General features: G+C 45.6%; 2 protein-coding genes across 2 annotated transcripts; one reads left to right on the top strand and one right to left on the bottom strand.

Moving 5' to 3' along the window:
* The first annotated feature begins 14,849 nt into the window (after positions 1–14,849).
* Positions 14,850–16,832, top strand: LOC117845682 (4-hydroxyphenylacetaldehyde oxime monooxygenase). The gene has a single exon (XM_034726747.2). The coding sequence runs from the start codon at positions 14,894–14,896 to the stop codon at positions 16,481–16,483; it is 1,590 nt and encodes a 529-aa protein (XP_034582638.1). The 5' UTR covers positions 14,850–14,893; the 3' UTR covers positions 16,484–16,832.
* Positions 16,833–18,348: 1,516 nt separating this feature from the next.
* Positions 18,349–21,188, bottom strand: LOC140221812 (uncharacterized). Its single transcript, XM_072291788.1, has 7 exons — positions 20,808–21,188; positions 20,501–20,744; positions 19,998–20,420; positions 19,096–19,391; positions 18,946–19,050; positions 18,539–18,862; positions 18,349–18,477 (listed from the first exon to the last, which is right to left on the bottom strand). Exons 1-7 carry the CDS (start codon positions 21,186–21,188, stop codon positions 18,349–18,351), a joined length of 1,902 nt encoding a protein of 633 aa, XP_072147889.1.
* Positions 21,189–22,409: the final 1,221 nt, after the last annotated feature.

Genomic DNA, 22,409 nt, shown 5'->3' with positions numbered 1-22,409 from the left:
ATATTACTCGACTTCTCTAAGGTATGCTACCTGCTTTCACTACATCATCTTGATGTTCTGAACCTGATGCTGCCACTTCACAAACCGTCCTGAAGCTGATGCAAATCAACTCAAGCCCAAGAGAAGAAGGAGACGAAGGAAGCCCAATGCCTATGACTGTCAGTTCATTCTAGGCATAGAGTGAAAGGGGTCAACAGTGATAATTTATTTCCTAATACTTCTCATTTCAGCAGTTCCGATCTATGCATAGTCTTCTACTTCGCAGGAACGTTAGCAAATTAAACCTATATCCCAGACATTAAATTGGTATCCACGACCTTCAGCGCGGACTGAAGTTCTTTGTGAATACTGAGCGATGATTTGATGAGGTGTTCGCTTAGGGAGAAAGGGTGGCTCGGTATATATTGGTCAGAAAATAAACATGTCAAATTGTTAGTACCTTTTGAGTTGCGAAATAATTGTTACGCATTTACTTTTAGTAGGTGAGGCCTTACATGGATGCATTCAACATGTAGTTGCAGTCCATAGTAAATAAGATTGTGGTTCTTGCTATCATGCATCTTGCTCTAGCAGAGTCATCTAAATTGATTTGCAGTATATTAGCATGGAAACATTGTAATTAGGTATTGGAAAAGAGGGATATTAAAAAATTTAACTTAAAACATACAATGTTCACCAACATTCCTCGAAATATTGGTGTATACTATATAGTGGCTCCGGTTCGACAAGATCCATCCCGCTCCAGTGCTACTGCTGCAGAAAAGGAAATATAATGGAGCTTCAGATTCGGACGGCCATGAGACCATGCCGCAACTGGAGTGTAAACGAGTTAACAAGCATGTCTACGCTCGCAACACAAATGGAGGGTTTTGTTTGCAGAAACATTGGCAGCGGATGCGAATGGTTAATGAAAGGTCCATGCATGTCCTTTTTACACTGACACTTTCCCGGAAGGACATGAAAGCTAGAACTGATCGAGGACACCACGACATCAACACTCATGTTATTCGATTTCTCTAAGGTATACATGATGCAAGCAACAAAACTGTTAACATATATGCTACCTGCTTTGATGACGACGACTACTGCAAAAATCTCAACCTGATGCTGCCACGCTACACCAGAAGCTGTTGCAAATCAACTCAAGCCCAAGAGGAGCCGAAGGAAGCTCAAGCCCAACATCAAGTATATCGGCCCAGAGAGCGAAAGGGGCTCATTGGTTGCCTGTGCCAAGGCTGAGCAAAAGGTACCATCAAGCTCGGCTCTAGTAAACGCAGACGAAGTTCGTTTCCGCGTGCCTGGCTAGGCGGGTGCAGGTGATCTCCCACTAATGATAATGCTAAGCGAATGATTAACTTATATTAAGTAATATTAATATTTTTCAAAGATCTCAAAATAAGAGATATTAAAATAAACTTAAACAAAATAAACATCACTGTAGTATGTAATTTTAAGAGTTTATCTCATGCGGGCAACCAAATAATTTCTGTTCGTAGCCTGGCTGGATGAATACAAGCAACCAATCAAGCCTTCATCACATCTATTTAGCCCGGCTCTCTGGTACGAACCAGGCTGGGCTCAACAGCAAACCAATCACGCCCAAAGAGACTGTTCAGGGCATTCTAGGCGCAAAGTGGAATGGCGCCGGCAGCGCTAATTAACTTGTTTCCTGTTGCCTCTCATTTCAGCCATCTTCTACTTCATAGAAATTGGAACAAACCTACCCTTAGGCATGGAGCCGAAGTTCCTTGTGACTTGTGACTGCTGGTTCGATGCGGAGTTTGCTTAGGAAGAAAGAGTGATGGCTTGGTATATATTGGTCAGAAAGGAAACATGTCAAATTGTTAAGTTTCAGTTGCAAGACAAATGTTATGTATTTATTTTAAGTAGGTGAGGCATTATATGGATGCATTCAATATATAGTTTCATTATGTTTTAAGTTCAATTTTCCAATGTCCCTCTTTTCTAATACCTAATAACTTAATTCCGTGCTAATACATTGCAAATCAATCTCGATAACTTGACTCTGCTAGGTCAAGATGCATGATATGATAGCAAGAATCACAATCTTATTTACTATGCCCTGAAACTATATATTGAAATGTACAACGTTCACCAACATTCCTCAAAATGTATCGTTTATACCATATACTGGCTCACTACGGGAAACAGAGAAGATGCCGAGTACCAAGGGCACTCGGCGAAGGCCTAAAAACACTCGGTAAAGAGTTTGCCAAGTGTAACACTCAGCATTCAGCACACGGCAAATTTTGCGTCGGCAAACAGGTCTTTGCCGAGTGTCAAACATCGCGCACTCGGCAAAAGGTTTGCCGAAGGCCAAAAAGACACTCAGCAAAGATAAACACTCGGCAACAACGGTGGTGACGGCGTCCAGGTTAACGGCAAGTTTGTCGAGTGTCAGACGGTAGACACTCGTTAAAAAAATAAAATTTGCCGAGTGTCGGCCTTGAGGCACTCGGTTAAAAAATTAACGTTTCCGAGTGTCGGTGGCTCGACACTCGGCAAATATGTAAAACTTTGCCGAGTGTCGGGGTCATGGCACTTGGCAAACATGGGTCACCGGAGCATTTTATGCCTTCTTTGCTGAGTGTTTAAGCCAATACACTCGGCAAAGAAGCACCAGATAGTGGTGCAACTACCACCTTTGCCGAGTGTTAAAGCCAAAACACTCGGCAAAGCCCCTCTTTGCCGAGTGTAACACTCGGCAAAGTGGACAGTACCCCCCTTTTTACCCATTTTGTCACATATAACGGACCCCTCTCAATTCACAATACACATCATCACAGGCATTTATAATAAACAATCACAGGCATAATTCACAACCACCATTACAAGCATTATTCATAAACATCACAGACATAATCCAAAGTAAGCATGAAACAAGCCATAAATCCAAGTTCAAGTCACATCTAAGTTTCATCCAAGTTCAAGTCACAAATGCAAAGTCTAAATCTGTGGAGGCCAAGAAGACCACTGCGACAAATCTTGGTCTTCATTATTCGAAGCCGCCGATTGATTCTACACATAGGATAGGACATTCTGAGCTAACATCTAAAGTTGTCAAAATTAAAGTATTCAATCTTAAGCACAATGTGTCAAGTGACTCACAGGAGTAGTTGTGGGTGGCTGAGGTGGAGGGAACATCATCGGTGGCGGTGGCAAAGATTGACCCATGCTCGAAGCAAAATTCTGCATGTACTAGAACATCTGGTCCATCCTCATCCGATTTTCTTCCTCCATCCTCTGCCACTCGACCTCTAACCTCTGCTGAACCATCTGCTCCATCCTCGCCGCCATCTCCTCTTGTTGCTTCCTTGCTGCTTCCACCTGGGCCTACAATATTTCATTGCAATGTTATAATACAAAGCTAAAGTATAACAACCAACGAACGATGAATGGAAGAGAAAGAACCTGGAGAGCCTCCATCTGGAACTGTGCAGTGGTTGGTCGTGGCCGTAGAAAACACTCGGCAACTTTACTGTTTCCCGGAGTGGCTTGGGTTGGACAAGATCTATCAGGCATTTCTTTTTTACTTTTTTTTGGTATATTTTGCTAATACAGAAATGTTGATGGGTGTGGGCGGTGAAACCGGGGGTTGGTTTTAATTGGATTGGGCCTAGGTGTGCAGGCCCACACGTCAGGCCAGATCGGTGAAACTGAAAAATGTCGATGTGGAAGCAGCAAAACACCTCCTGCCGCCCTCCTGCCACCTGCCATCTTGATCAGTGCGCCAGCTGCGGATGGTAACATCCTGAGACTCAGCTTATCTACTAGATCCGTAATACCAACTTTGGTCAGTCAGTGCTGCGAGCCTAGCATCTGGACCGTCTCCCCGCGACATTCTAAGCAGAGTCAGGAATGAGGTCAATGCAAAGTGCTAATTTTTTTCCTGATGCCTCTCATTTCCGCCAGCTCCGATCCATGCATTCTTCTACTTCACATAAACTAGGTTCTTTGTGACTTGTCAATGATGATTCAGTGAGGTGTTCGCTTAGAAAGAAAGGGTGATTTAGAGTCACGATGTCCGAGGAATCAGTTATGGTCGTACCATAATCGATTTGCTGTATAGCAGTTGTGATGGGTGGTTGGTTAGATAGCGTAGCTACAGAATAAGCTATTCTATGGCTGGCCACGGAGTATACTCTCACTATATATACCTTACCAATCTATAAAGTGAGGACCGCTTCTGCCCACTTTTTTTTGGTTTGGTCCAATTTAATCTTGTTGACACGTGGGGCTTAATTATTATTTACCACACGGACAGGTGGGTCCATATCCTTGACGTTTTCTGTACACATATAAGAAACGGAAAAAAGACCGTCATGCTCTAGCAGCACCCGCGCCCGCGACTTGGCCTTACCTGAGATTACACGCTGTATTGTCAAAATGATGTAGCAAGCTCCAGCAGATGGCAACTGATGCCGACCCGTCGATAGGGAGGTATTAGTGATGACTTCGTCAATCTTGAAGATTTACCGGCTCAGTCTTTCAGAGGTGCTCATAGGGGTAGGATTACGTGCGTGTGTTCGTAGGGATGAGTATGTGTACGTGTATGTGAGCATCTGCATGTATTGTGCGATTCGCAAAAAAAATTAGCTAGTAGAGCTCATCAACTACTCCCTTCTAAGTCAAATCTTGTTTGGCAGTTTGTGTGGTATTTTGGTATGCTCCATCCATGTAAGAGCATAGCTATGTTTATGTTTGTACTAAGTCATGCACTTTTATTTTTGATCGATAATAGCTCTAAAAATTATTTATTTTAAATATAAAAATTGCATATTATGATAGTATGTGTACGATTGTCATGAATCAAACTACTCTGAAAACTATGGTGAACTACAGTTTCAAATGAGGGCTTGGATACAACATATTCAGATGTGAAAAAGTATATAAATATGTTTTTGGAAGTTTTTTGTTCATCCGGCTTAAAAGAAAAAACTAACATTGAACGTTGGAGATATACTATAACAACAATACTAGGAAAGTAGTTCATGTGCAACACACATTATGGGATCTGGAATCAATGCTGCACACGGTGGCACCTTAGGCAGGTCCATCGTTAGGATATGCTAAATCGGAAAATGCACGTGTTTCATTAAAGGAACATGTAGCCAATGATTAGTGTTCAGAGCCACGCGCAACAGAGACATGTAACTGCAGACGGGTTGGAAATAATGGTCCGCTCATAATGGTGCTGAGCTGGAATTGTTGTGAAATAATTGACTACATTTATTATTGAAGAAATAGGCTTCTTTTGTGACTATATAAAATATAGGACTAGAACTACTAATGTCCTGCGCTTATAAAGTGTCCCCATAAGTTTGAGAATATAAGCTCTCCAATTACAAAGAGATGATGTTTTAGAAAGCAGGCATCCAAAACAAGTTTGAGAGTATTTGATTTCAATAAAAAAGTGTAGAAGTGAAAGCCATTCCAAATTTGACAAAACGTTGAGGGCTACAATTTGGTAACCTACGTTTTGGTGGGCTAACAAATAAACTTGCTGATCAAATAAGAGCTATGTTTCTACTAAAATTGTATTAGAGTAAAATATTAGAGTTTTTATTTCGTTACGTTTTCTTTCGTAATGAAATGTGGTTTTTTTTTCAGTAGCATCCTGCTACGATTCGATTCTCTTAGTCAGCTAATCCCAGTCCAAATTTTATAGAGGTTTTATGCACATTAAATACAGTGACACATCACTAGTAGAGAACTGATCTTCCATTCAACTCCTTTAGTCCCGGTTAACATTGGACCCGTGACTAAAGTATCTTTAGTCCCGGATCAAAAATGGGTCAAAAATGTGCCCAAAGGCCACCGCAGGGGGAGCTTTAGTCCCGGTTATAAATACCAACCGGGACTAAAGCCCCCCAAGTCTCGGTTGTAACAGCTACAAAAAATCCTACCGACGCTCCACCCTTTTGTCCCGGTTGGATATTCCAATCGGGACAAAAGACCCTCCCTTTTATCCCAGTTGGTAATTCCAACCGGGACGCCCCTTTAGTCCTGGTTGGTGTTTCCAACCAGGACAAAAGGACCCCACGTGGCCCTCTCGACCTTATCTTTGCGCAGCGCCTTCTCTCTCCCTCCCTCCCTTATCCTCACGCTGCCTTATCCCTCCATCGCGCAGCGCCTCTTCTCTGCCTTCCTCCCTCCACCGCGCACGCCTCCTCCCTCCTCTCTTCCTCCACCGCGCCTCCCTCTCCTCCTCTCTCTCTCTACCATGCCTCCCTCTCCTCCCTCCCTTATCCTCGCGCTGCCCCTCCCCTTCCCCCTCTGCTCGCTCCTCACTGCAGTGAGGAGCGGTAGCAGGGCGAGGGCAGGGCTAGTGGCGGGCGCGGGCGGGCAGGCGGGCCAGTGGCCGGTGCGTGTGGAGGTGGGCGAGGGTGGAGGCGGGCAGAGGGCGGGCGGGCGGCGCGTGCGGGTGGCTGGTGCAGGCAAGTGGCGAGCGGTGTGGGCGAGCGGCCGGTTGGAGCGACGGACGGAGTGAGTGGGCGAGCGAGCGGCGGACGGAGCGGATGGAGCGAGTGGGCGGGCGAGTGACTGGACGGAGCGGTGGATGGAGCGATGGATGGAGCAGTGACCGGGCGAGCGGCAGACGGAGCGGCCAGCAGGCGGCGCGAGCAGGTGGCCTTCACGGGCAAGCGCGGGCGGCTGGCATGGACAGAGGGGCGCTGCCGCTGCGCTGGCGGGTGAGGGCCCGGCACGTAGCGGGCCAAGCGGCACTTTTTTTTATAACCTTTTTAGTCCCTGTTGGTATTCCAACTGGGACTAAAGAACCCCCCTCGTCTCGAAAATTTAATCCTGGATGAATTTTTGAGATCTTTGACCCATACCAACCAGGACTAATGCCACATTTTCCACCAGTGCATCAACATATGTTATGACATGTCAGGATAATTATGAAGAGAGAGATGAAACAAGTTTAATCTATATACCTAATATTAAAGCGAGTAACGTCTCTACAAGGATTTTTTGTATGTCGCCCTAATTTTGCAAAAAAAACCCTGATGTTTGGTGAAATCAACCCGCAATCCAATTCTGAATATAGGGGGGCTCGGTTGGAAAAAAGAGGAAAGTGAGAGGGCTTAAAGGGGAAAGAGCTCCCTCATCCCCCTCCCCTCCCTCGGGGGATCGAGACGCCGCCACTCCGTCCAGCTTCGGGGCTGGAGCAGCAGCGCCAAAACTGGACTGGCCGGTTCCCACCGACGCCCCCTGCGCTTTTATTAGCTGGATTTGCCAAAATCCTTGGCAATCGTGATGGATTACGAGCGCGGAGGCGGTGGTGGGCACGGCCCTGGGAGGGGCCATGGTGGCGGTGGCGGCAGAAGAGGAGGCGGGTACGATGGGGGCTGTGGAGGTGGCGGCTACCACGGCCCACCTCGCGAAGGCGGATATGGCGCTGGAGGGCGTGGCCTCGGCGGTGGTGGCGGACAGGCGTACGCCCCTGCTTTGGGCGCCGCCGCTAGGTTCGGGCAGAGGTCGCGGTGGCGGAGCGGAGTACGTCCCCGTCACCAGGCCGTCCGCGCCAGCGCTTGCATCAATGGGGATCGTGCCCAAGGACAAGGCGGCGCCGAGCACGTCGGGGTCCGTCGGTAAGCGCTTCTCCAGATTTACTCGCGCGAATCGCGCAGCTCATTACTTCGTTATTACATTGTTCTTAGTTTTCACAAAATTAAGGTTTCATCAAGGCTGCCTGGAATACTCTGTTTTCTTTGCATGCTATGCGCATTTCTTCACGGCAGGTCGATGATAGATTAGGCGCCGCTTATCATGTGGAATTTACCGTCTTGCGATTGCAATTCCCGCTGCCTGCCTTCTGGTTCGTGCTCACGATCTAGATTAGAGTACAACCCCATGATTTTCGGTTTCTGAATCGAGGTTTAGCATTGTGGATTAGATGAGTGCTCCAAGCTTGTGGATCGAGTTTTAGATTCAATAGTGGAGGATCTCTCTTAATGACAATAGCTGTTCATCGGTTTATGATGCATTAGTGGTCAGCTTTATGCTGTAACTATCTGTGTTTATATGACTCGTTTATGTCTTTGCTCGATGAGGTCCCAGCAGTACTGCTTTATGTCTTTTGTGACTGGTGATACATCTGGTCACTTTAGTTTCCCTTCGATTAGCCAGTAATCTATTAATTTTCTGTTTTGTTTCTGTGCCTGCTTGCTTGTCCAGTGAGTAGTTTTCTTTTGCCAGTAGCTCAGCATTTTTTTCTCAGTTGCCCATGTATTTTTGGACCTCTCTTGTTAGTCATCCTGCTTCCTTCTTGTTGAATAATTAAGAGGATACACATGGCATGAAAAAAATAAGAAGGGAAAAAACATCCGGAGGGTAGTTTTTCCCTAGACATTGGGTACTGCAAATTTTGGAGGCACATGATGTGTGTCATTGAAAGTTGAAAAGTATCCTCACAATTTTCCTCCTTAGCGGTTGCATCCTTCTGTGCAGTCCTTTAACTCTCTTGTTTGAATAAAAAGTATTTTGGACCTGTTCGCTTCAGCTTATTCAGCCGGTTTATCAGTCACCAAACAGTGTTTTCCTCTTACAACAAATCAGCCGTTTCAGCTTTTCAGCCGGCTTATAAGCTGAAGCGAACAGACCAATTTAATGGATATTTAAGTTAAAGCAAATAATTAAGTCAAAATTATTTTGATTTTCTATTAAATGTGCAGACATCCAATAAGTAGAATAAAAATTTAGTGATGAAAATAAAAAATATCAAAAACTAAATTGACAAACTAAATTGATCTTTTATCGTAGGCAGGGGCATTTTGCTAGTCTAGATAAAAGTGTGTATGCACTGTTTCCAAAACTATGAAACCTGATGAAATTGACATTGAGGCTAAAGAGTTTCATTTCATCTAACCATATCCAATCACATGCTTTGCAATTAAATGGTATGGGTAGATTATGAAATCGTGAAATGAAACTTTACATCGGGGGAATTGGTTTCATTCATCAATTTAAATCTTTTTGTGGCATGTCACTCTTGAAAACTGCAAGATGAAACTTCCCGCTAGGAATAGCCTGCAAATATAATGCTGGGGCGCGGGGGGATCGGCGCCACATGAAACCTACTACTTTTGCTTGTTTTCCGCGCTATGGCTGCCATCAACTAATCAGCAACAAGCACAGCAGCGAGCGACATTCTTGTGGCCAGGCGAGGCGAACGGTGGCCGGGAAACGGGAACCAAACATGTCATAAGTCTTAGGTTAGCATTATTGCTACAGCGTATGTTGATAAGCACTAGTGGATCGAGTACTAGGTACTCATGTGATGGACCACCTAAAAAACGAGCGGAAAAAGTGTGACCAGTAGCTATACAATAATAGAGCTTATCAACTACTCCGTCAAATCAAATCTTGTTTGGCTGTTCGTGTGGCATTTTGCTGTCCATAAAAGAATATAGCTATATTTATATTTGTTCTAAGTCACATACTTTTATTTTTTTACCAACAACATGTCTAAAAATTATTATGATAGTTGGTATGTCATTAACAATTTATATAGTTAAAGTTAAAAAATTTTAACTTAGGATAAATGTAAACATAATATAACTGCATTGGAGCAGGAGACTGAAGGACCTCATTCATGAACATATGCATGAAGGATGGGAGACCCTGGAGAGTTCAGCATTAGCTCCTACTAGTAAAAGAATGTCTAAGCCAAATTTGCTACTCCTATTGAGCTACTGGTCTAAGCCAAACCTGCTGCTCTTGGCTCTTGCTTGTTTTCCGCTATGACTGCCATCAACTATTCAGCAACAGAACAGCAGCGAGATTCTTGTGTCATAAGTCCTAGGTGTACTATCTATTGCTACAGCGTGTTGATAAGCTCTAGTGGAGTACTAGGTAATAATGGACCAACTAAAAAACGAGTGGAGAGAGTATGACTAGCTAGCTAATAATGTGATAGAGCTTATTATCAACTATCCGTCGAGTCAAACCTTGTTTGGCAGTTTGTGTGGCGTTTCAACGTACTCCCTCCATTCCAAATTGTAGGTTATTTTAACTTTTATAAGTGCATAGTTTTTAGCTATGCACCTAAAGATATAATGTATGTCTAAATGCATACAAAGAACCTAGAAAAGCCAAAACGACCTACAATTTGGAGCAGAGGGAGTACTGTTCAAACTCCATCATTCGTCCAAAGATATAACTATATTTATATATTTGTCCTAAGTCACATACTGTTTTTTACCAAGAGTATTTCTAAAAATTTTAAATATAAAATATATATTATGGTAGTTGGTATTTCATTAACTATTTATATAGTCTAATCTTTTTACAAAATTGGCTTAAGACAAATCTAAACATAAAATTACTGCATCGGAGCAGAAGACTAAAGGACCTCACGCATGAAAGATGGGAGACCTTGGAGAGTTCAGCATTACCTCCTACTAGTAAAAGAATGTCCAAGCCAAATTTGCTACTCCTATTGAGCTAGAAGTTAGCACTAGTGCTAGTTCGTTGCTCTCCATGCATGCAATTTGCAGTTCGAACTTAGGGTCCGTTTTATTGGATTCACACAATCAATCCATTAGCTGCTAGTTGGAGTTAGTTACTGTTTTTTTCTAGTAGAAAAGCTTTAGCTGGGAATTATTTAGTTTGTTTTGGATCCAGCCACCAGCTAAAATTTAGCTATCTACCAATTAGCTTGTGGACCCTCATCGTAATTTGTATCATACTAATCAATCAATCTATGCTCCTTTATGGACTAATAATTATAAGATACGTTATATTGGAAATTTCTTTTAAAGGACCAATAACTAAATCAAAATTTTGTATCTTGCACTCTCACTCAATTGTTCAACCACTACCGGAAACAGGACGTTTGCCGAGTGCCCCAGGCACTCGGCAAAGGCTCAAAAACACTCGGCAAACAGTTTGCCGAGTGTAACACTCGGCAAACTGGATTAGGCGAACTTTCCCTCGGCAAACAGTGGATTTGCCGAGTGTCAAACGTAGTGCCAAAAAATACTCGGCAAAACAAAACACTCAGCAAAAAGGCGTTGACGGACTGTCACGGTAACGACGCTTTCGCCGAGTGCCAGACGGAAGAACACTCGGCAAACGTTGACGTTTTGCCGAGTGCTTCCGTCCCGACACTCGGCGAAGAGTCTAAATGTTACTGAGTGCCGTTTCACAAACACTCGGCGAAGATTCAAATTTTGCCGAGTGTCGTACTCATGACACTCGGCGAACTTTTAGTGTTTGCCGAGTGTCGGTTTCGTGCCACTCGGCAAAGAAGACGCTTCCGCCAGCTTTTTTATGGCGCCTTTGCCGAGTGTTGTGTCGATACACTTGGCAAAGTAGTCACAGATTAACAAAAATTAGCCTCTTTGCCGAGTGTTAACACTCGGCAAAGTGTCCTTCCTCCTCCTGTAAAACAGATTCGTTACATATAAAGGACCCCTCTCAAAAAACAACCACAGAAGCATCACATGCATATAAATTGCATCACAGGCATATAGATTGCATCACAAGCACACAAGTAATATTCAGAAGTACATATAGGTTCTAGTCTAAAGAAGTAATTCACAAGTTTGCTTAACACAATAGCCGTTCAAACAAGTCACTGAGGAGGATGTGTAGGTGGCCACTGCTCCCAAGATGATTCTGCATTGGATGCCGCCGATTGATTCTGCACAAAGTTAAAGAGATTGCATTAGTCACATTTCTAGTGTAAGTTTCTAGTGCCTGTAGTTTCTAGTTTAATTCTAGATTGATTGTAAGGTTGAGAGTGACTCACAGGAGTAGCTGCAGGAGGTGGAGGTGGCGGGAATAGGTTTGGTGGCATAGGTGGTGGAGTTTGACCTAAACTCTGAAAAACACTTTGCATGTAATGGAACATCGACTCCGTCCTCTGCCTTTCTATCTGTTGATCCACCTCGATCCTCGCCTCTAGGTCCTCCCGTCGCTTCCGTTCTACTTCCACTTGGGCCTACAATATTTCATCCCAATGTCTTATTGCAAAGCAAAAGGTACGTAAAAATCAACGAAAGATGAAACAAACAGAAATAACCTCCAAATCCTGCATCTGTAACTGTGCAGTGGTCGGTCGTGCTCGTATCGCGGGGCTAGAGTCCGTGCTTCTTGCTCTGATCTGGGAGAGACTGGGAGTACTGGTAGTGTCGATCACGCTATCTCCAATCCAATACCGGCCATGCTTCTTGCCTCCTCCCACCCTCATCACAATTTCTGTATCAAAGCTCGGATCGAACTCTGGCCCATGAACCTCCCTTGCCATTGATGTGTACTCGGTGACGCGGCTGTGGATGCTTGGATGGCTGTAAGCCTCGGGCAGGTCCTCCGGGTTAAAGTTGATGTCGGTCGTCGCCTTGCCCTTTTTGGACATAACCCATGCCATGAACCGGGAGCACTCCTGGCCATCATGTGATGACGTCTATGGTAAAAATGCAAAAGGATTAGAAAGTATGCAGTATTGAGTGTGAGAATAAAGAAATGAATTCGCGTACCCATTTTTCCGTGTATTCATCAAGGCTCAGGCTGCCTTGATGGTGTGATGCATATGGCATCTGCAGACGCCGCTCCCGGCAAGCAAGGTGGTTCTCCAACCACCCGGGCTGCAACCACACCTCCACCATTTGTTCCCAGCACTGGGTATAGGCTCGGCACCACCATGAAGGCACCTACATCATCAAGTGTGTGACATATAACAAAAGAAATTAAGCGTAATTAATCTCAGAAATAGTAAATATTAACTTTCTTTATGTACCGCCATGAATTCTTCCAGGTTCATTATCCTTGCCTCTTCTTTTTTGACCTTCATCCTTCTGAATTCAGCATAGAAGTCGATGATGGCCTGAACCCGCGCCTCGTAGTGCATGTCCTTAACGAGCTTCTTGGCGGCTTTTTCAGTGATGAAGGCCGCCCTAGCGGGGGCGCCGGGCCGGGGGCGGGCGGCGAGGTGAGGCGCCGGAGTCGGGGGCGCCGGGTGGCGGGGCGCCGGGGCCGGGGAGGGGCGCGGGGCGGCGGGACGGGGGCGACGGGCGGGGTGCACGGTGCCGGGGGCGGCGGGCGCGGCAGGCCGCCGAAGGAAGAGGGCGGCGAGCGGGGGGGCCGGCGGACGGGGCGCCGGGCGGCGGCGGCGGAGGGTGTCGGCGGCAGCGGAAATTTGTTTTGGCGCCTGAGTGTTCGAGTCAGAAGGCCGCGGGACTTAAGTTAGGTGGTTTGCCGAGTGCCCGCGATGTCAGGCACTCGGCAAAGTGAAGTTTTAATTTTCTTAAAAAAAATTTCAATCAAAACACGCACCTGCTAGGTGGTTTGCCGAGTGCCCGCGATCTGGCACTCGGTAAAGTCAGAAGGTTTGCCGAGTGCTAGATGGGGGCACTCGGCAAAGTTAAGTTTTAATTTTTTTAAAAAAAATGCAATTGGAACACGCGTCTGCCATCGGGTCCGTAGACCTACTTTGCCGAGTGTTTTCACTAGACACTCGGCAAAACATTACCTTTACCGAGTGTTTTCACTAGACACTCGGCAAAGTATACTTATATTTCACGTACACTTCTTCAATAACGTGTTTTACTGACCTTTTTCTAATATACTTGGGAAAAACCATGTCAAATTCACTCAACAATGCTTATATGATTTTTCTACTGATATTATTCCATTATTTCATGCAGTTATAGCTCAAATTGAATTTATATCTATTAAAAATCTATAATTGCATTTAATCAATAAAAAATATCAAACGAATCCGAAAAATTTCCAAAATTTGACATGAACCAATCTATATTGTATGTTGCCTATACAAAAAGCTTTGAAGTCAAACCCCAATTCAAATGTCACTTGGACTCCAAATCTTCTTGGAACCTTTCTAACTTCTACGAATCCTTTTGGGAGATGAGTCGGTTTGTAGGCATCATATGTTAGAAATTCGGCAAAACCTTCTCAATTTTTTACCACAGCCTCCACATATAATATCATGACATCTTGACAAATCTTGTGATTTTCAGACTTCGTTTGTTTTTTTAAGAATTTAACAACCATTCAACCACATGTTCGTGGTCGTGTTTTCTAAAAAAAATGTTCAAATTTCTTTTCATTTCATGGTTGAGATCTCAATCTGGATTCAATAATTATAATATGATTTTTTCACTAATTTTAATCCATTATTTCAATCATTTGCACTTAAAATTTGACTTAAATAAACAAATTCCTATTAATGCTATCAATTCATTAAAAATAGCAAACAGACAAAAAAATAGACCAACTTTTAAGATGGATTACCAAATGTCGTATGTGGGGAGTAGAAAAAGTTTGGAGGGTAGAGGTGGAAAAAATTTTTTGTGTTTGCCGAGTGCCTACACAAACACTCGGCAAACTTCTACGTTGGCCGAGTGTCTGTGGAAGACACTCGGCGAACTTCCTAGTTGGCCGAGTGTCTGGACGGAGCACTTGGCAACCCACTTCTTTGCTGAGTGTCCGCGTCGGACACTCGGCAAAGTACTAATGGCTGGCCCACTCCCCTAATGGACGGCGCACGTGCGAGCCACGTGCTGGAGATTTACCAAGTGTCAAATCGTTGCCGAGTGGATGTTTGCCGAGTGTCTTATTTTCGACACTCGGCAAAGCTGTGGTTTGCCGAGTGTATTATTTATGCCGAGTGTCTGCCAGTATACACTCGGCAAACAGTGTGTTTGTCGAATGCCCGACAGAAAGAACTCAGCAAAGATTTTACACTCGGCAACGTTATGGTTTCCGGTAGTGAATATTCTAATACAAAACTCATGTAAATGCGTGCTTATCATTATCTGGCTGTGATGGACTGTAGTTAGTAAATACTCTATCCACAAATTTCCTATCCATATTTATCGTTATCCACATTCCACACCAAGGAACAATGGCCACCCCACTGCTCCCCTCCGAGCTTCTCGCCGGTCTGCCGCAGCAATGGCTGATCGGCCTCTTGCTTCTTCTCCCTGTAGTCCTGCTTGTGCCGTCCTACCTCTTCCTGGCGAGCCCCGGGACCAAGATGACCAAGAACGGGGCGCGTCGTCTGCCGCCGGGCCCCGCGCAGGTGCCTGTCCTGGGCAACCTTCACCTTCTTGGACGGCTGCCGCACCGGAACCTCCGGGACCTGGCCCGGCGGCACGGCCCCGTGATGCTGCTGCAGCTGGGCACGGTGACGACATTGGTGGCGTCCAGCGCGGCGGCGGCGCGGGAGGTGATGAAGGAGCACGACATCGACTGCTGCAGCCGCCCCGCGTCGCCGGGGCCCAGGCGCCTCTCCTACGGTTTCAAGGACGTGGCCTTCGCGCCCTACGGCGAGCAGTGGCGCGAGGCGCGCAAGCTCTTCATCGTCGAGCTCCTCAGCATGCGCCGCGTCCAGGCCGCGTGGTACGCGCGCGAGCAGCAGATGGACAGGCTCATCGCCGACCTGAGCCGCGCGGGCGCGGAGGCGGCGCCGGTGGCACTGAAGGAGCACATCTTTGGGCTCGTCGACGGCATCATCGGCACGGTGGCGTTCGGGAACATCTACGGCACGGAGCGGTTCGCGCACGGGGAGCGGTTCCAGCACGTGATGGACGAGGCCATGGACATGATGGCCAGCTTCTCCGCCGAGGACTTCTTCCCCAACGTTGCCGGCCGCCTCGTCGACCGCGTCACGGGCCTCGTCGCCCGATGCGAGCGCATTTTCAGGGAGCTCGACGCCTTCTTCGAGACGGTCATCGACCAGCACACGGACCCCGCGCGAGTCGTCCCCGAGAACGGCGGCGACCTCATCGACGTCCTCGTCAGCCTGTGGAAGGAGAACCGGGGCACGATCCGCTTCAGCAGGGACCACGTCAAGGGCCTCATCATGGACACGTTCATCGGCGGCATCAACACGAGCTCGGTGACGATGCTGTGGGCGATGTCGGAGCTGATCCGGAAACCGCGGGTGCTGAGGAAGGCACAGGACGAGGTGAGGGCCGTCGTGGGAGGCAAGGCGCGCGTGGAGCCCGACGACGTGCCCAAGCTCCCGTACCTCAAGATGGTTGTGAAGGAGACCCTGCGGCTGCACCCGCCGGCGACGCTGCTGGTGCCTCGGGAGACGGTGCGGGACGTGAGGATCGGCGGGTACGACGTGCCGGCGAGGACGCGCGTGCTCGTGAACGCGTGGGCGATCGGCAGGGACCCGGCGAGCTGGGCGGACGCCAAGGAGTTCCACCCGGACAGGTTCGAGGGGAGCGACGTGGACTACAATGGCGCGCACTTCGAGCTGGTGCCGTTCGGGGCGGGGCGGCGGATCTGCCCGGGCCTCGCCATGGGCGAGACCAATGTGACTTTCACGCTGGCTAACCTGCTCTACTGCTTTGACTGGGCGCTGCCGGAGGGGATGGCGGCGGAGGACGTGAGCATGGAGGAGGCCGGCGGGCTGACGTTCCACCAGAAGATGCCGCTGGTGCTGGTGCCCACAAGGTACCACCACCGCACGGCGACGGCGTAGTGTAGTAGTCGTCATCATATCGTCGACGATTGAACAAAAGATAAGCGTGCGCCACGTAGGTGCCTCACCTTCGATCGTCGTTGCAGTAGCTTGTAGACTTGAAAACCCAAAAAAACAAGCAAAAAATGGTGAACCACCGCATGCATGCTCTGCGGCGATGCCCTGCGTCCTGCAAATGTCCAGGGTGCTGCGTCATGGTTTTGTACCAGCAATATTTGTCCTTTTTGCGTCTTCTAGTTTTAGTTAAAATACTACGCACGTCTAGGCGGTCCATATATAAACTTGTTAAGCATGATGGTCGTTGAGGTCTCAATCACTCTAATCAGCAAGTAATTTTATACTTGACACTCTTGTACGGATCCCGATCGAGCTGTGGTGGTGACACTCTTTGTACGGCCGGGCATGTGGGGGTGGGGCGCGTGGGTCCAAGATCACCCATGAACATAATATGTAAATGTGATCATTTTGGGTTTGATTGGTTCTCTTCCCTGGGAGCCTAGCTCGCACCAGGGAACCAGGCCAACCGAAGCCAGGCTCTGGGGATGCAAATGGGTCGTGTTTGGTTGTTGTTTCAGTTCAACCTGGCAGCGAGGATATGGTGATTGGTTGCACGTATGAACCCAGAATTCAAAAATGAGATGTTGTTTGGTTGATCGCATACAGGCTGTTACAGTCACCACTTGCATTCAACCAGTGGAGATACCAATCCTAGTCGAAGCTTGTCAAAAGAGGAGGAAACTACAGTTTGTAACTAAACTAAAATTACTTAGACTTTAAAACTAAAACCACAATTATTACAGCTTGAACTAGGATAATTAAAGCCTCTAACAACATTAAGACATCTTTACAGTCCCATTGGGCATTCTTGATAATAGGTTTAGCTTGCGCCGGTACCTCTGTAGCTTCAAATTTTGCACCATGAAAAGCTTCCATCGCTTCCTCTTTGGTCTTGTACTTCTTGTAGCATGCTCCCCTGAATCCATTCACCTGATCATGTCAAGCCTCCCAGCTGGAGTACACTCCAGTTTGACAACCAACGGTGACAACGTACCAAGACATCTCTTATAATAAAATAGGCAAAAGAAAGTATCATTGGCCTTACAAAGGATTTGACAAGAAATGCTCAGAGTAAGAAGACATGTATAAAACAACAGGAATGAACATATCATTGGCAAAGGGTATATGCTCAGATTCTGAATGAGATGAAAGCGTATAGCAAAATGACAGAAATTAGGACAAAATTGAGATGACATGAAAACAACAGGAATGGACATATCATTGGCAAAGGGCATATGCTCAGATTCTGAATGAGATGAAAGCATATAGCAAAATGACAGAAATTAGGACAGAATTGAGATGACATGAAAACAACAGGAATGAACATATCATTGGCAAATGGCATATGCTCAGAATAACATTGAGAATAACACAAGAAATAAAATGACAGATCAGGAGCCATATGCTCAGACAGGCAATGACATGAAAGCAACAAGCAACACAAGCATCATTGGCAATGGGCATATGCTCAGAATGACAATGACAACAAAGCAACAAGTTTAATGACACATCAGGAGTCATATGCTCAAACAAGCAATGAGATGAAAACAACAACCAACACAAGCATCATTGGCAATGGGCAAATGCTCAGTCATCACCAGTCAGTCATCACATCAGCTAACTCAATGTTCAATTACCAATCAGCTACCAGGAGGCTACCAACAGAAGAGGATCAGGCTGACTGCACAAAAGAATGAAGGAGTGGACTAGGAGGTTGATGCACAAAAAAGCCACCATCTGATTAGCAGTCACTGCACAAAAGAATTGACACTGCACAAAAGTAGGTCTCTGCATGATAAAGAGCCTCACTAGATGTAGTAGTGCTTTGCCAAGTAGGTCCTCAACCACAAGACTCTGTGAGAACCATTCATCTTCACAAAAGCAGCACCATGAGCCTTGTTGCCAAGCAGGTGTTCATAAGCAGCCATGAGTTCTTCCTCAGAGAAACCAGGCATGAACATAGATAGCATCATAGAGATCTGGGTGCACATACTCTACCTTGGTCTGAATAATGGCATTGGCAACATTGTTGACAGCATCAATCATCCCAGTCATCACCAAAATGTCCCCCTCACTAAGCATGGACCTCTTCCTCTTATTGCCTGGTTCTGAACCAGCAGGACCACCATCTTGACACTTCCCTACCATATCATCCAGCTTCATATGGTCATGCTCTGAACCTGCAAAGTCAGAAGGGAACCCCAAAGGTTCACTGGATCCCATTGCAAATTTCCCTGTTGCCAAGCCATTCCCAAAGATCACCTCCATCTGCTGGTAGTTTTCAATGGGCTTGTTCAACAGTTCAGCATCCTTTGGGTGTGCCTGAAATCCAACAAGTAACAGATGGTTAGCTTACAAAACTATGGGTACCTTACAAAATAGATGAGGTAGTTGAACAAACTTACCTTCTCATGGCCCTTGTAGGGCTCATCCTCCAAAGTGATCATGAAGTTGTCATCATCCCACAATGCACCACTCAGTTCTCTTAGCTTGATCACCCTGACCCACCTCTATCTCCATTTCCTCTAATGGTTGTACACCTCAGTCCCTATGACCTCAGTCCCTAAGAACTCATTAACACCCTTGGCAACTTGGTTCAAGTGCACTTCCTTGAACCCCTTGTCAGTTCTCACACCAGTAGAGATTAGTTGACAGAAGCGGCGAAGTACAAATGCAGACATCACATTGGTCCACCTCATAGCAGCCCTGGGTTGCTGCCCAGCACCACCACCAACAGCTGCAGCCTGGCCTCCAGCAGCTGCAGCAGCCTGGCCAGGAGCTTGAGGTGCAGCCTGGCCACCAGCAGCTGCAGCAACCTGGGCACCAGCTTGATGGATGGCAGCTTGGCAACCTCAGCAGCATGAAGTTCCTCCACCAGGTCAAAGTGAACATTCACTTATGCCATGTCCTAGTAAACATCATTGCATATTGCCCATTGCCTCAAGAAATAGTAAAACATCATTGCATGTAGCCCAATGCCTCATGTAAGTGAAATAAGCAAACATCATTACATTATGCCCAAAGCCTCATGAAAATAAACAGAATGAACATATCATCATAGCACACTTGTCCATTGATTCAATTTGAATTGGTTGTCCAATATCATAAAGTGACAAAGAAACAGGAATAACAGATCATCATAGCATAGTTGTCCAATGTCTCAAAGTGAGAAAGAAACAGGAATAACAGATCATCATAGCATAGTTGTCCAATGTCTCAAAGTGAGAAAGAAACAGGAATAACAGATCATCATAGCATAGTTGTCCAATATCTCAAAGTGAGAAAGAAACAGGAATAATAGATCATCATAGCATTGTTGTCCAATGTCTGAAGGTAGAAAAGGAATAGAAACATTACATCATCACAGCACAGGAGTCTAATGCCTCAAGGTAGAAAAAGGAACAGAAACAGCACAGCAACATAGCAAAGTTGTCCAATGTCTACAAATGTGCATTACCCCTACTAGCCCACATTTGATTAGCCCATTCATCTCTAACAGTAGCCCAAGCTGCATTGTCATCCACAGGGACCCCATGGCCATTAACAGAATTAGGCTCCCATGTGAACTCAAGAGGAATAACCTCATCAGTGCCATGCCCCAGAATCCAATTATGTAAAATGCAACATGCAAGGACAAACTTCACTTGTGTCTTGAATAGATGAAAAGGTTTGTTGTCAATAATATGGAATCTATTTTTTAAAGCCCCAAAAGCCCTTTCAACCGTAACACGCAGACTAGAATGCCTCAAATTAAACAACTCCCTTCGATTGCTTGGATAATTTCTACCACCAAACTCATTAAGATGATATATAGTGCCCCTATAAGGAGGTAGGAATCCAGGACGGTATGCATATCCAGCATCTACCAGATAGAATTTCTCTAGAAAGATTAGAAACAGGTATTACTCCTAGTGTCAACTAGTTTGTAACTTGGTTTATGGAACTAATTTAATTCATTACCTTGTGGAACCCTTAATCCATCATCTCTCTCTAGTGCATCTGCTAGAATGGTGGCATCATGTGTAGAACCCTCCCAGCCAGCCAACACATAAGTGAACTTCAAGTCAAAGTCCACTGAGGCTAGCACATTTTGAGTTGTATAGTGTTTCCTGCCTCTAAATGCTGATTGCATCTTAGCTGGGACTCTAGCATAGATGTGAGTGCCATCTATAGCCCCAACACAATCCACATAAACCCAACAACACTTTATTACAAAATTTTTACTCAATTATGCATTATTTGTCTCATATGGATACTATTGTGTTACCTTGAAATATGGGTACCATCTTGAGCTGCTTGTAATCTTAAGAGGTGTCTCACTTGATGGAGCCTTAATCATATCATGCCTAAGTTCACCAATTGCATACAACACCTCCTTGAAATGCCGACTTACTGTCTCTACAGATCTCCTCCAACTTTGGTGGATAACTCTAAACCTTTGGTTATGCCCAACAACATGGAGAAACATTGCAAATTGCTCTTCTACACTGCTATGTATGGTATCTCTAAGCAAGTCCTTGCCCCTAAGAAAATTACATAGCCTAAAGAAAGGGGCTCTTCTCATGCGAAGCATGTTTACACACTCTACATCGTTACAGTTATAAATTTTGTCCAAGTTTTTTTGCCTTTCCTCATCCATAGTACTCATTGGGGCATAACTAATCTGAGGACGTGAGGTTTTAGCCATTCTAAGCCTATTCAGGAAGAATGCATACATGGCAGTCACTAGGGCAGCTACATGAATAATAAGCATGTGTCTCTTGTCTTCAAGAGCCATCTATATGAATAACATGCAAAACAAGGGTGAGCCATCTATATGAATAACATGCAAAACAAGGGTCACTGACATGGGCAACAATGCTCAAATCAATATAAATACATGACTGACATGGACATAGGGGTCAACAAGGCTCAGATCAATATACAAACGCATTACTGGCATGGACAACAAGGCTCAGATCAATATATAAACACATCATTGACATGGACAACAAGGCTCAGATCAATATATGAACACATCATTGACATGGACATCAAGGCTCAGATCAATATGTAAAAACATCATTGACATGGACAACAAGACTAAGATCAATATAAAGACATCATTGACATGAACAACAAGGCTCAAACCAATCTAAAAACATATCATTCACATGGAAAAACATGCTCAGATCCATATACACGCATCAATATCATGAACAAGTATGCTCAGACTATGTTGAATCGTCAACCAGCACTGGTAGCCATCATGTCGTAAACATCGACAACATCATTTTAAGATAACATGCGCATCCACAGAGGGGTAAGGGCTAGGATATTTTACCGCAACAACAGGAACAAGGAGAATAGCGTGTGAGAGGATGGGGAACTCAGATCTGCAACCGAACCATGAACAGATTAGCGGCGGCCGGAGGAGGGGGAGTCTGATCTGCAAACCTAGCAAACAAAAAAAGAAGTAATCACTCAGAAACGAACCAAAGAACTCAGATCGAGTACTTAAACTCAAGAATCGTACATAGGATCAACTAAAGAACTCAGATCGGGTGCTTAAACTCAAGAATCGTACCTAGGAACAACCGAAGAACTCAGATCCAGTGGAGGCCTGCGTGTATCACATAAGAAATGCACCGGTTAGTAGGATTAACGAACCCTAGGGTTGCGGTTTTGACGAAATCCGAACAAAGGATAAATAAAAACTTGCCTTGCCTAACAGATCCGTCAATAACTCCACCCTGCGAACCAAAGAAAACCCATGAGGGTGGTAGATCAGGCCTTCGGAGATCCAAAAACAACATAGAAATGGGACAAGGGTGCAACCCTCACCTGCGAGCCACCGGTGGAGGAACAAGTCTGCGCGAGAGGGAAGGGG

Source organism: Setaria viridis, chromosome 2 (assembly GCF_005286985.2).
Source record: "Setaria viridis chromosome 2, Setaria_viridis_v4.0, whole genome shotgun sequence".
NCBI lineage: Eukaryota > Viridiplantae > Streptophyta > Magnoliopsida > Poales > Poaceae > Setaria > Setaria viridis.
This window is presented reverse-complemented; position numbering and strand designations above follow the sequence as displayed.